The sequence below is a fragment of the Rhamphochromis longiceps genome, linkage group LG5 (genome assembly GCF_057381845.1).
Source record: "Rhamphochromis longiceps isolate RC_006_pf linkage group LG5, R_longiceps_female_GT1.1, whole genome shotgun sequence".
NCBI classification, from domain to species: domain Eukaryota; kingdom Metazoa; phylum Chordata; class Actinopteri; order Cichliformes; family Cichlidae; genus Rhamphochromis; species Rhamphochromis longiceps.
In genome coordinates, this window is record NC_140561.1 from 18,765,565 (window position 1) to 18,779,979 (window position 14,415).

The 14,415-nt window shown below is 41.6% G+C and overlaps 3 protein-coding genes across 4 annotated transcripts; 1 reads left to right on the forward strand and 2 right to left on the reverse strand.

Moving 5' to 3' along the window:
- The first annotated feature begins 483 nt into the window (after positions 1–483).
- LOC146669755 (uncharacterized) lies at positions 484–6,360 on the forward strand. Its single transcript, XM_085406304.1, has 2 exons — positions 484–708; positions 1,048–6,360. The coding sequence occupies exons 1-2, from the start codon at positions 623–625 to the stop codon at positions 5,180–5,182; spliced, it is 4,221 nt and encodes a 1,406-aa protein (XP_085262430.1). The 5' UTR covers positions 484–622; the 3' UTR covers positions 5,183–6,360.
- A 65-nt stretch (positions 6,361–6,425) lies between these two features.
- On the reverse strand, positions 6,426–9,166 carry cnpy2 (canopy FGF signaling regulator 2). Of its 2 annotated transcripts, XM_085406306.1 has the most exons (6): positions 9,029–9,166; positions 8,746–8,852; positions 8,529–8,644; positions 8,122–8,319; positions 7,926–8,022; positions 6,426–7,815 (listed from the first exon to the last, which is right to left on the reverse strand). In XM_085406306.1, exons 2-6 carry the CDS (start codon positions 8,843–8,845, stop codon positions 7,772–7,774), a joined length of 555 nt encoding a protein of 184 aa, XP_085262432.1. In that variant the 5' UTR covers positions 8,846–8,852; positions 9,029–9,166; the 3' UTR covers positions 6,426–7,771. The 2 variants fall into 2 exon arrangements, with proteins under 2 accessions (XP_085262432.1, XP_085262431.1); XM_085406305.1 differs by lacking the exon at positions 9,029–9,166 and having other exon boundaries at positions 8,746–9,017.
- Positions 9,167–11,376: 2,210 nt separating this feature from the next.
- Positions 11,377–13,837, reverse strand: LOC146669757 (uncharacterized). Its single transcript, XM_085406307.1, has 2 exons — positions 13,697–13,837; positions 11,377–12,947 (listed from the first exon to the last, which is right to left on the reverse strand). Exons 1-2 carry the CDS (start codon positions 13,816–13,818, stop codon positions 11,717–11,719), a joined length of 1,353 nt encoding a protein of 450 aa, XP_085262433.1. The 5' UTR covers positions 13,819–13,837; the 3' UTR covers positions 11,377–11,716.
- Positions 13,838–14,415: the final 578 nt, after the last annotated feature.

The window sequence follows — 14,415 nt, forward strand, 5'->3', positions numbered from 1 at the left end:
GTCACTGTTAATAAGGTAAAATAATATTAAAAGTATTTTAACCTGATGCTTGTATTCAATTTGAGAAGCAATAGCATTAAATTTTACAAGCTTTACACCCAAATACATGTTAATTAAAGACACTTTTGAAAATTGTGACGCACACTTTGCCTTCCCTTTAAATTTGAGTGAGTTTAGAGAGAAAATGATTGAGCCAGAGATTCTAGTTCTTCTAAAGCAGCTGATTAAAAACTTCCTCAGTGGTATTTAAACTGTGTGTTGGCTGGATGAAAAGAGGACGGGCTTTCAGTGGCAATGGTGTGTGTGTGTGTGTGTGTGTGTGTGTGTGTGTGTGTGTGTGTGTGTGTGTGTGTGTGTGTGTGTGTGTGTGTGTGTGTGTGTGTGGTAGAAGAGTGGGAGGGGGTGCTGGAAACCACTGTCCTCTTAAAACAAGTTGTCCTGTTTGGACTTCATTAGACCTTGTGTCACTCATGAGCAGCCAGGACAAGAATTTCAAAACAGTAGCTGGAGGTACGTGTTTACATGCTTTTAATCCTTTTATTTAAGGCGATCTAAGTAAATGCATTTTTAAGTTGTTTTTTGTTTTTTAAGTTTCATGCTTCAGATCTGTGGATGAGACCAAATGATGGAGTTCTGGCCTGAGAATCAGGGGCAGTCCAATCTGTACTCCAAATATGGTACCATTCCTGGGAGAAACTATACACAGAAGTGAGTTGGATGCTATGAAAATTGCTTGGGCCAGTATAATCTTTGCATTTATCACTGCTTGTTTGGCAAGTTTACATTTGAGGTGCACAAAAATGATAGTTAACTTCCGGCTGACACAAAGTATTTGCTTTGCCTGCTCTCTCCAAGATTATCCAGCTCTCCACTACCTCTGACACTCTGCAAAAAGCTCTGAAAAGATGGGAATATTGTTCCACATAATCCTGCAGAACGTTTTGTGTTATCTATTAAATGTAACCATGTAGACTAATTTAAAATGGTCTGTGAAATTATGTAATCTTGCTAAATTTTGCTATCATTTCTCTACTATTCTACTCCCAGCTATCACGACAGACATCAGCCAACCCATTATCCACTGTACTATGGTGAGCAGCAGGATCAAAGCAGGGAGTCCACATACTGGACTGTACCAGGATCAAGATCAGCAGGAGCTCTACAAGAGTACACCAACTGGACAGACCCAGAGCTCAGTGCCCCTCCTCCTTCTTCCCATTTCCCTTTCATTCTGCGACGCCACACTCAGCACCACCAAGATCTGGGAGAGTACCAGCTCCAAGAAGCCAGAGACAGAGAGTGGAAAGCAACCCATCGACCCGTGAGGGATCATGAGAGAGGATTTCTAAGGGAGGGGTGGCAGAGGAGGTGGGACACCTGTAGCCCTGTCCGCTACAACAGAGAAGTTTCTACCAAGAGGAGCGACAGCAGCTATCGAGAGCTGGAGGCCTGGGCGGCTCGCTACAGTCACTCCCTGCCAAGAAGAAGGCGTATAGAAGCAGAATTAAGGGGAGCCTCTCAGGGGCTGGTGGAGAGCACCAGGATAGGTTTGGATCCCCAACATGTCAAACAACCTGGAATGTGGGACAGAGGAGGCAGACAGCAAACTCCCACCTACTATCCATCACAAGCTCCTGCTCCTGACGCAAGCAACGTGCTGGACATGAAGGAAAATGCAAGCTACCAAAGGAAGATATATAACCAACCTCCTGGCTATATTGCTCCTCCTCCCTACAACAGCCCACATAAACCTTCACCTGTGACACACAGCAGTGACACGGTCTGGGAGCAGGACACCAAGAAGCAACACTGCTACTCGCAGCCCACACGCAGAAAGCAGCATGTGTCTGCAGAGCTGCAAGATAAGAGCAAGGGAGAAAAAGAAGAACTGACAAATTTGTGTGAAAGTAAAACCTGCCCAAAGTTTGAAGGATTGAAACGCCAAAGATTTGAAGCAGATGCTTTACAGGCGGTTTGCCCCATCAGTGTCCAGCAGACACTCATACAGGATGATGGCACACTGCATCTGCAACATCCACAAGTGTTTCAGAATTCAGAAATAAACAGGGAAACCTCCTCAAAGGTCATAGAAGGAAGGAAATTCAGGCTAAGCAAAAAGACAGGAGGGATGACAATATTCTGTTTGGTTTCTCGAATAGCCGGCCCCACCGAGACCCCATCTCTGCCCGTTTGCACCTCCAAAATGAACATTGAACACACAGACGTAAGAGAGGCTTCTAAACTTCTGGGAGCCACGACTGAGGCTACTCAAAAACTTCCAGACGAAGTGGACTTCAAATCGCCAACTCTCACAGAGCAGTCAGACAACGGTGCTGGAAGGAAACAGAGGGAGACGCCACCCTGCACAGAGAAGGACATGGTTGAAAATAATCAAGCAAAGAAAGCACAGGCCGATGTTGTTCCCCCCCAAAAAGAAAATGCAAATGATGTCTGCAGACAGGGAGGTCAGTCAGTGCAGCCGGTGTCAATAAAATATCCTTCATGGAGGGAGCCTAGTTTCACAAGCAAAGCTGAAACTGAGAGTCCCCCCACATGCTGTTTGAAAGGAAACCGTGAGGATAAACTGTCAGACGATTGTGTTAATGTAAGCAGTCCTCCAGTAGATACTGAAGTAATGCAGCTGGACAACCAGGAGAATGCTGAGGACATTAAAACCATGCTGGTTGTCGACACAACCTGCGTTGTTGTGAAAATGGAACAGATTCCTTCGCCTACAAAAGAGCGGGTTCACTTTTTAAGCACTGCAGCACTCGCTGAAGAGAGTCAGCTCGATGCTCAAGTGAATATTTCTCCTGAACTAAACTTTCAGCTAAATCAAGATGTCACAACTGATGAAAGCACAGAAGAAGCCTCCTCCTGCAAGATTGAAAAACCCGAGACCGATGTGGACTCAACACTTTTGGAGGAAGAGGAAGGCAAACAAGAAAGTTTAATCTCTTTGCCTTGCTTACTGTCATCTCATGTTTCTGAAAGAGAAACCTTAGAGGCGCGTGCAGAACGTATACTAGGGATCCCTCTACACGACTGCATCACTGAACCTGAAACTGGCATGCCATTGGTCAAGTCGTCTGCAGAGGACCAGGATGAGGGGGGTGAGCCTTCTCCACTTAAAACAGATACTGAAGACGCTTTTAAACAAACTCCAGAGGACGCAGCAGAGGACGAACCGTACCAGAATCCCTTGGAGGATCACCAAACCAAGGACAGCGTAACTTTAAACGACCACAGTGACTCCAGAGATCAGGTAGCAAGTGAAGATGGTGGTGACTTTATGGGATCTCAGGACCAAGCATCAGACAGGCATGAAAGGAGTGACACAGATGTCCCGCTCGAAACAGGCAACAAAACTTTAAGTGAAACTGAAAAGACTGAGGATGCCCTGCTTGAATCCACTGATGAAAAGGGTACAAGTGAACATGGTCGGGAAGACGATCGTGAGACTCAGCCTCCTAAACCCTCTGACCTTCTTTCACTAATACCTTCTGATCATCATTCTCCCTCAAATATCTCAGAGTCAAACGCAGAGGCAGAGCCTGATCCTGAGTTGGCTGCTCTTAATACTGCAGATATTGCACTTCCTCCTGCAACTTCATCCCCTTCTCCTTTGCAACAGCTGCCATCTTTTTCACTGGATGGTGAGTCTTCCTCACTATCCAGTCCCCACGCAGATTCCCAGTGTCTTCTTCCTCCTCTTGTTTTAACTGATCAACCAGCTGTAGAAACATCTCGCCCAGAGGAGGAAGAGGCACAAACATTACATGTAACTCAAAGTGACCTCATTAATGAGCCGGAGGTGCTGATGTCACAGGAACAGCATGAATGTGGTCAACTGGATGATGATGCCTGCGTCAATGATGAGCAACAAAATAATCGAGCTGACGAGGAGTCGATCAAGCCTTTGGAAGAAAACGACATCAACAGTTTGCAGCAAAATCTTGAAAGTGTCCAAACGGAGGGTGTTTTGTGCTTAAAGGAGAGTCATGTGAGTGAAGAACAACCTGAAGCAGGCCTTCCAGCAGAGTCGTCTGAAGTAGATGAAGAATGTGAGGAAAATGCAGGTCAAACAGAGGCCGAAGTCCTTCAACAACTTGATTGTGGCCAAGATGAGGATGTTTTTTGTATAAAAGAGAGTCACATGACTGAAAATGAGTTACAGACAAACTCAGATGAACTTACTGTAGAGATTAGGGAACAGATATTGTGCAAAAACAACTCTTCAGACTCTCAAAGTGAAACACAGATTGAAATTTTGCAGGATGTTGACCCACAGACTGATCTGTCTAATTCTTCTCCTCCCTTGGCTGCAGACTGTGAGGTGTCTCTGTTACCTTTAGATGAGCTCTTCCTCCCTCAGCTTCCCTCTCCTCATCAGTCAACGTTTGAGTGCGAGTGTGTTTGTCTTTTGGATACTTCACCCTTACATCCTGACACTGCTGCTACTGGTGCCATCCCCGAAACTCTCCCTCCTCCAGTTTCCCCAGAGGCTTCACCCTCCTCTTTCTCTGAATCACCCCCTGTACTGCCTCCCAGCTCTACTCCTCCTTACGAAGAGGAAAGTTTTACTCTATCCCCTGACTTTCTCCAATCTGAGGCACACAAACAAGCGTTACAGTATCCAAAATCGCTGTGGGATGTGGTAAATCGCATTAGAAAGCACACAGCACCTGACTCCGAGAATGAAGAGGAAGAGGTGACCGAGTTGTGGGATCCAGAGAACTTAGGATCCCACAATGTGGCAGCAGACACGACCTCTGAAAAGACTGCTTTTGATGAAGTCGAGCAACAGGTTTCAGAGGAGTGTGCAGAGGTGGGAGACATCCAGCATGATCACAAAGAGGTACGAGGAGACATAGAGGAAGACACACTGTCCTGCAGCAGCACCAGCAGCCACGGCTCTGGAGACACTGTTATTGGAGCAGATGAGAACGAGGCGGAGGAAGCAGCACGTGACGCAGAGATGGAGCAAAGAACCGAGAAGGAGAGCGAGGTGTTTAAGACAGCTGAAGCAGAGCTGCATTACTCTAGTGAAGTAAACGTCGAGGCTGAGGGAGGAGAAGAGGAGGAGGAAGATGAGGCAGACATAAATGAGCCTTTTTTGAGTTCGGAGTGTGCACCAGAGATCATGGAAAAGGAGGTCGAGTGTGAGGTTATAGAGCTCTGACATGACAGTACGGTAATCAAAGAGCTGGTCCAGTGCGTTAAACACTCAAACATGAATCCGTATTTCCATGGCACTTCACAGCACATATTTTCAGAAACAGATGGGTTTTTTTCTTTATTTCGACATCAGCTTGGAGATTTTAGCTTGGATGTCTGAGGAGCAAAAAGGACCACCGTTACAGAGACTTCTCTATTTGACAATAATATTTAAAAGCTCTTTATTTAGGCTATTTTACTACAGTTTACCTTTAAACGATTAGTACATTTTATTGTACTTTTCCTTGTCTGTTTCTATTTCCATGGCTTTGTGCAGTTGTGAGATAATGAAAATAGTCATAAGCAAAGACGGTAATATTTGGTGATTTAAAAGGAGTGGTTTTATGGTAATAATAGAGTCATAACAGAGGTGTGTATTGAATGTAAATAGACACTGGAGTGCATAAAAAACTAACATGTTCAGATTGTTTCCTTTAAAGATTTCGCAGATCTTTAATGGAAGACAGCGAAGAAGAGAAGAACTTTTCCTTCCTGAAATGGGATGAAAAAAAAATACTTTTCTAGAGTTACAAAATCATAAATAAATTCAAACCTTTGCATGTTTACTGCAACTAGACAAACTTGTGAAGTATGATTGTGTGATATGAATAAAATTTCTGAAACAGCTGCTAAATGGATCGACTGATTACTTTTTTCCCCAGGTCAAAAAATCTTTCATGATCTTTATTCAGGTTTATATTCCAAGGATATTTACCGGAGCCATTTTTAACCACTAATTGTTAAATATTCGTTTTACATTTTGTGTAATAGTTAACATACATGTTAGCAAGTGCTGATCCCGGGAGGAGACACAAATCTCTGATGTAGTTAGAACCTGATAAAGACAAACAGGTTTTAGACTGGCAGTCACTGAAACTACATTTAAAAGTGTGTCTGTGTGGGTTTTTTGTAATTATAGGCATCAAAACTTTAAATAATAATAGCTGCTTTTAAAACAAAAACAAAAAAGACAAATAGTTCAGGAACTGCTTTTATGGTTAATTGTGTGTTCCCAAATTTCAACACTATTTAAGCTCAAACTGTATGTGGATTATATGGAGTCAAACAGATGATTATCATCAAAATTCAAGAGAAAATTAAGGATAAGATCATCCTTGAAACAAAGTAGATGTTGGAAGGATCGAGTAGTGCTGATGTTATTAAGAAAAACAAACAAAAACAAACATTTCCATTGACTGAAGACAAAGCAGAGTCAGAAAATGTACAAATTTTATATTAAAAAGACATCTCAGGAGAATGATCACAAAACGGAAAATTCATTTTCACACAATAACACCAAAAATACTTCCTGATCTTTCTACTGTGGCTGTACTGGTGTGCTCGCACTGCTGCCTACAGCACACTCTGGTGGGGTTACGCAGGAGGTCAGTTTTATTACAAAGCCAGGAAATCTAAACTTTGCTACAATCTCGATTCTCGAGCTCAAGTAAATCGCAGCTGGTTTCGGTAGTGTTTAACTCTGAGGTAATGTGAAATAATGAGCAAAGAAGTTTTGTGTGCGCGAGTTTAGGCTCCAACATGTGAGGATAATTGTTGTGCTCTGTCAGCAGCATGTGAGAGGTTTAACTTGAGAAGATGCAGGCAGTTTATTTAGCAGTAGGAGTGTTTTAAAGTCACTGGAGGTTAAACAGTAAATTAATGCACAGGAATGTGGATACTAATTGTGCAAATGTTGTGTACTAAGCACTTTAACACCTGAAGACATTTCTGGTTATAATCCAACAGTTTAGGAACATGAGTCTTTTAGCCAAATTTATTTAGGATAAATAAAGCATACTGCTGAGAGCATGTCGCTGCTGTTGGAGGGGGTAAACTACCTGGGAAATTTTGTTTGGTGATGAAGGCACGTTATCGTTCGAACTACACTGAAACCCTATCTGAAGTTATTTTTACACGATGTACTTTTAAAAACGAGGCCCTCAACTTTTCGTTTTACCTGAACGAGTATCTCATGGGGGAATATAAGAAGGAGAATCAAGCTGGTATCAGTTAATCCTGTGATCATGGGCAGTTAAATAAATACTGACGAGCATGAAAAAACTCTTCTAAAGCTTGAACTTGAAAGTCACACTTATCATTATATAGCGGTGTAATTCAAGAGCAGGCCAACTTCTTTCAGCATCACTTTGATTCGACCTCAGGAATTTTTCCATCATGCGTGAATGAGGGCTCGAAGGACCACCCAACCAAATTTAGCCTCCGCATAAAGTCCAAATTCATTTTTACAGTTTCACAGTTTATATCCAGAGACCAATAAGAGCCTTTTTAATAACTTACAGTGTCACATAAAATGAGATATTACTCCCCAAAAGGGAAAAAAAAAAAAAAAAAAAAAAGAGTAGCAGAGTAGTCCTCAAAGTGTCCATGATCACAGGAGTAATGCTTTTTGTTTTTATTTCTTATCATAAGGATTTTTATACAGATTGTCCCACTGCCCTGACACAAACAGGTGATAAGTGGCAATAGAAAACACTACAGCACCCAGAAGTCTCCATTTGAGCTGAGGAGAGACAGTCGCTATGGTGAGAGGATATCAAAGCTCATCATGGGTCATTTTTAGAGCGTGGTCACAGAGGTCTGCGGGACACACAGCACAGAAACAACACGGTGAATTAACAGCTGAACGCATGGGGAACATCAGAACAGAAAGAAATGTTTGCATTTTGATGCATTTGGCCTCAACCTACCTGTCCTTTTGCTGCACAGTTTGTCTTTAACGTTGTCCGTTTCGTGAGCGAAGAATTCGATGATTTCATCCTCGTGCTGTTCCACTATTGTTTCACACTGAACAAAAAAGGAAAAATACACACTTAAACCACATCCTTCTTTTTGTGCTCCTCCTTGGGGTGTGCTGGAGGTCTAAGCGGGAAAAACTATACTCACCGCAAACTTCATGCTGGCTGTAACCCTTGAATCCAGCGAGGCCTCCGACAGGTCCATGGCCTCGCCGCTCCGAGACTTGATCCTGACGTACGATTTCCTGTTTGTGGAGGGATCCGTGCGCTCGCCGTAGTCCCCCATCCTCTCGCATATGCTCTCCATGAGCTCCAGGAGGTTTCCTTCTGAGCGTGCCAGAGGAACCTGGTGGTGTCAGAGTTCAGAAGTTCTTTTTATTGCCAACCCACTGAAACTAACTGATATCTTTAAAATGAGATAATGACCTTCAGAGGCAGGCAATGCTTTCTATAAAAGTATGGCCCTGTTTTGTGGTCAACACTGTGTACTTATGATGCAGTCTACAGTGGGGGCTGAACCCAGACTACAACGTGGCTATGCTACTGCAGCCTCACCTCTCTGATGGACTGACTCCCATCTGGATTGATCCTGAAAGATCCCGTCTGGATCATTTTCTTCGGGTCTATCTGGGAAATGGCCCACTCCATCTCGTCTACCAGAGCCCTGCAGGCTGAGGAGGGGAGGGGAGGTGCAGCAGAGGTCAGACACCGATTACATTAGGACTTTTCTTTGTGCGTGCGGCCGAGGCTGCGCGTCAAATCGGTTACTCACCTCCACATCTGAGGTCCTGTCCTTGTCTGGCCGCCTGGCTGGAGCTCAGGAGGAGACACACAAGCAGGCAGTGTGTGAGCAGGAGAGCAGCTTCCCTCATTTTGCCTCTAAACGCGCACATTTTAGCATCACACAGGAAAACAAACAAAAAAACAAAAACATTCAAGTAAGTCGGCCGGAAGGCTCTCAGCCACCGTTTGCTATAAAACCCTCTGCAGCTCAGCAGCCGGGTTACTAATACTGACGCAGAGATGCACTTTATTCCACTTTTCATTCAACTTACTGTTTCTGTGGGCCGCCAGGAGAACACCTTTACGCTTTTCCACGCTGTTGCATCGTATTCGGTGAAATGTGGTGACGTAGCAACCGGGTACGTGGAGCGTGAGACAGCTCGTGCAGCGCCCCCACGTGGGCGGGAAGATCCCTGCTGGCTCCCTACTCTGCAGCCAGGGTCATTTGTGTTGGAGCAAGAGTGTCAAACATAAGGCCCGGGGCCCAAAATCGGCCCGGTAGACTCCTATCTGGAGGTTTTTGGAATATATGAAGGAAGTGTTATATTTTTGACATTTAACTATGTTTTCAGAAGTTTTACAGCTTGTCCTGCTGTTTTGACTTCCATCAATGCCATACATACTATGCCAAAGTATTTAATTAATAGATAAACAATAACAATTAAAACCCAATAAAATTCCTATTTTTTTTAATTTTTTTTTACTGGTTACAATCTGCTTGTTAAGTCTGATGTTACGGGTGACATAGCTGACATTTCCGGGTCCAAATGCTCTTGAATAAACAACGATGGGTTAGGAGTAAGCTAGCTAACGGATGATTAAACATGATATGTCCTGTACTGGCTGATGCATTTCATAAAACACGCATGCATACAGCACTGCTATAACAGTGGAAGTAAACCAAGATGGAAATCTACAAAACAGGGAGATTTTGGAGAGTTAGTTATGTTAGCCTAGTTGAGATTATCTTCCTGCCCATTGGCTAGCTACAGGGGTACTGGTACACACAGCAGCACTTCTGGTGTTTGTTAGAATGTTTGGGGTAAGCATTAATTTGCTTTCAATATGGGTGCATGTTGAGGGTCAGTCAGTGAGGTTCAGCTCCCGTGAGTGTCTGATTGGCAAAGATAAGTGCCATTATATCGCAATGTTGATTTAGGTGGAACATGTGTGAAAGCAAAAGAAATTGCTGAGATGACGCCATCAACTACACAAGGTCGGTCATTATTTAAAATTCTGTCTTTGTTGTAATTATTCTCTTAATTTTATGTAAAGCATTGTGTTTTATATTGAGACACACATGTAGTCTTCATCAAAAAATGTCAAACGTGTGCTTTAAGTGAATACTCCTAAATAAGTCCAGAAGGCCATAAGGTAATTTGATATTTACCTTAATACATAGTATAAATTATACGTGTATGTAAACTCTTGTAAACTACAGACATCAGACTGTCTGTCTTCACTATCCCCACTTTAATTTTATATGTATTTTGTATACTCTACTTTTTCTACTCTGTGGTCAAACATTCTTGGTCCCATTAAAAACTTTTCACATTGTATTTGTTTTTCCTTTTGCTTTAAATCTAGACTTTACCAGCCAAGACATTTGATGGATTGCTGAGGAACCTGAGTTTTGCCAAGCAGAAGACAAGGCTTGCTATGTACTGGCATAACTCACTGTGACTGCGTAAGAGAAGAAACAGGTTGAGGAAGCAACAGTTGGGCAAACAGAGAACGTATTGTGGTTAAAAAAAAAAAAAAAAAAAAAAAGGGGGGGGGGGGGCCTTGAAATTAATTCTGTTAGGTGTTAAGCAAGAAATTTGAGTGAACCATCTCTCTTAATTTGTATTTCTTAATGAAAGGGCAGCATATCGCAAGAAGAGAATCATGGCCAGCAACTTAGGTGTAGTCCAGCAGAGCTCATACCATTCCTTATTTAAGACTCTGCTTGGCCAGTACAACCTGACAGAAGGATCTAAAGTAGGCTGTCAGTAAAAAGGGGTCTGTGCTTCTAATAATGCATTTATAACTAAGTAATAGTCTCATCCCCAAAGGCAGCTGTACACTGACTGTACTGGTGCAGTTGTTGAGAGGGGACTGTTTTTAACCAACAGTGGCCTGCTTGGCAGTTCTCCAGATGGGACAATCTCTGATGACTGCACGATTGAGGTGAAATGCCCATGGTCAGCCAGAACCAAAACTGTCTTGCAGGCTGTAGAAAGGAAGGACTTTTTCCTACAGCTGGATGAGGCAAGTGGTTCCCTGGTATTAAAAAAGCATCACAACTATCTACATCTCACAGGGGACCAACAGCTGTCACTTTATTGGTTGGACTCCATGTGACTTTGTAATCTTGCCTGTTGATAGAGAACAAACTTGGGCTGTTAACACTGAAACTTTAGAAATGTTCTTTTACCCAACCGTCTATCGCAGCTATGAATTCATATCTGCACAAGCGATGCATCGGTCCAGCACTTTTCAGTTCATTTTTAAATAAATTATAAATATTTGTAAATTGTACATTTGTAATTATATTCAGATAAATTATTAAAATTAAGTTTTGATTTTAACAAGAAAATGTTTTGTACAAAAACTGTTTCTGAAAATAAAGAGTAACACATTTATCTTGTATTCCTTATTTTTAATGAAAATGTTCAGCAAAACAACTAGGCAGTAATCAGGAAGCTGGAATGAAATGAACAATATAACAAGCCACTGATGAAACAAAAACCACTTAGAGTAAAATTAAACATTTTACCAATTACAACTGAGAATTTTCAACTTTAAACTATGCAACTAAAAATGATGTAACATCCTGACTATATCCACAAAACAATCCAAAATACTTAAAAAGGTACAAACAATAAGAATAAACATATTCAACAGTTGTACTGTCGGGTCCACAAGTAGTTAGACAGTGACACCATGTAATTTTGCCTCTGCACTTTCACTGGTCTAATTCATTCAGTTTCATGGATAACGGGTGTCTGTAAATTTGTAAGACACACACATACTTTCAGTATCTTATTAATATTTTTTTTGTACTGATGTGGGACGAGATTCAAAATTGAGAAACGTTTCAGTCTTTGAATGGAATGTGCTACATGTGCTCTTGCAGAGGAGATCAGCCTGTTATTGTTCACTTCCTGCTGTGCGAACTGTCCGCTGACAGACGGAATGTTCAGCGAGACCCCCTCTGGGAGGATGTCCTGAATTGTGAAGTCCTTACCTGCAATGACCATGTCACCTGGTTGTAAATGTCGCAGTACTCCACAGTCAGCTGTTATCGCCTTATCTGAGGTTTTTCCACTGTACAAGTTGCTTGCAAAGGTTATTACACCATTTGGAGCCACACCAATTAGAGCCTTGAGTATGATCCGTCCTTTGCGTTGGCTATACAAACAACTTTGTGTGTCACGACTCTCTCTGCCAGAAACAGAAACTTCTGTGCAGTCAAGCACAATCCTGCAGTTAGGAAATGGCTGGAAGCAATCCGGCAGCGATGTCTGATTCTTGGCTCTCGAGGCAACGTTTTTTTCCAACATGCCAACATACAAAATGTCGTGCAGTGCACTAACAATTGTTGTGAAAATGTTAGTTACTGTGGCTGTGCTGCAGGTAAACCTTGTTGCAAGGTCTACATGGCCACAATCAAGTTTGAGCTTCATTAGGGTTAGTAATAACTGGTCCACTATGGGCAACATTTGGACAGTCCAACCAGAATGATATTTGAGCTCAAATTTGGAAAGAAGGGATTCTAAAAACAGGACAGTAGCAGTATCGGGCAATCCAGTATAGTACTGGACTCTTTCAGGATTGTCAGATATTTGACTGAATGAGAACGTCTGCTTCTGTTTCTCCAATTGTTTTTTTAGCTTTTCATTCTCTTGTCTTAGCATATCATTCTCAATCTCAAGCACCACAAGACTGTTGGAAGAACTTGAGGAGCTTGCAGTAGCTGTCTGTGTATCTGCATTGTTGGAGTGATGTAGCTCATCTGATCTTTCACACTCATTTTCACCACTAGCTGGGACCTGTTCTTTTTTCTTTTTATGCACAGGGTGTTTTTCTTCATCTGAGAAGTGAAAAGACTCCTCGTTCCATGCAAATCTTGTTGGCCCCGCAGCTTTTCCTTCAGGGAAATGCCAGCTGCAGACTCTTGAGTTGCAGTTTGGGGTGAAGTTAAGACGGCTGTAGAAGTGTTTAAAAAGGGAGAGAGAAATTATTCATCACATGGTAGCCCTTTGTTACTTATGTTTAACAGTGACCGTAATTAGTATAATCTTACACAACTTTTTTTTTGTGTATTATTGGCTTTTAAGCTTACCAGAAAGATAAATGCTGACACATATAGCTAACCATTTGGTAGTTAAGTCTCTGTTTTGGTCATTAACTCTCACGTAGGCTATGGATTTTAGTGGGTGTTCTTACTATGAAGACATGATCGCTTTTCATGTGTCATTTTTAATCCTCCAAGAGTAGAAAGCTGTGTAGTTATGGCAAATTGACCCATAGCTTTCAATCTTTGCTTAGAGAAATAAAAATGACATCCAAACCGCGTTGATATCTTCGTAATAAGAAAACATGATAAAATCCATAGCCTATGTAAAATTCGTAGAAGCCAGGATGTTCTGGGAATCCGTCCTACCGGTTGTTTCTGCGCATGCGCACAACACAAAATTAAGTGGCAAACAGTCCTGTTTGTGAATATGAGCTAGAAGTATAATTTGACGGGTAAAATTAATTGCATAATTGCTGGAATTATTGTGTGAGAGCAGAAATGTTCATAAACTGTACGGTAGGACGGTGTGCCAAAGTAGGATGGTTTTTTTATTAGCGGGTTTTAGTTGTTCAACGCTAGCTATATTAGCTAACTAAAGTAAGACCACACTTGCGTTCATCTTACAAGTTTATTCATTCACTTTGGAATTGTAACGTACCTTATCGCGTGCAGCCACTTCTGCTTCTCTTTCTCGTCACAAGGAAAGCGGTGAAATGACAAATTCGTGTTTTTTTTTGATCCAGAATAGTTAAAACAAAAAGGAACACAGCACTGCGGCATGTTGAACACGGGTGTTTGGATCCGGAAACGGAAATTACGTCATCACTTAACGATAGATTTTTATTTAATTTTAATAATCTGTAATATTAAACATTAATTTATTCATGCTGGTACATTTTTATTTATGTAATGCAGCAACATTTCTTTATCATGCAAAAAAAAAAAAACTGAGACTTGCACTTCTTTTTCTCACACATTAAATTTGTCCTTAAACAACTGGCTGGTGGTTTTGGACAGTAAGACTGAACAAAAGCACTGATTTTATTTGTTTTTTCTTCCTACTCTTTTCCTATAAAACCAAATGCAGACCACCAGAATAATGAGCAACTGATACTAATGTTAGTTTTTTTTCTTGTCAGACAGCAAACTATGTAAAAGATTTAAAAATAAAATAAAAATCAATAAACATTTAATTTTTTACTTGTAATAAGTTATAAGTTACTCTCGGAACATACTGGAAACACGTTCACAAATCTAATAACTTTCTCTTCCTTTCCTAGGTGATTATTAAATCTTTCAATTTCGCAATATCTCTGAATGCTCTGATTGATGGTCACATTTACATTCTGTGACTGTCAACATGAACTAATTTCATAT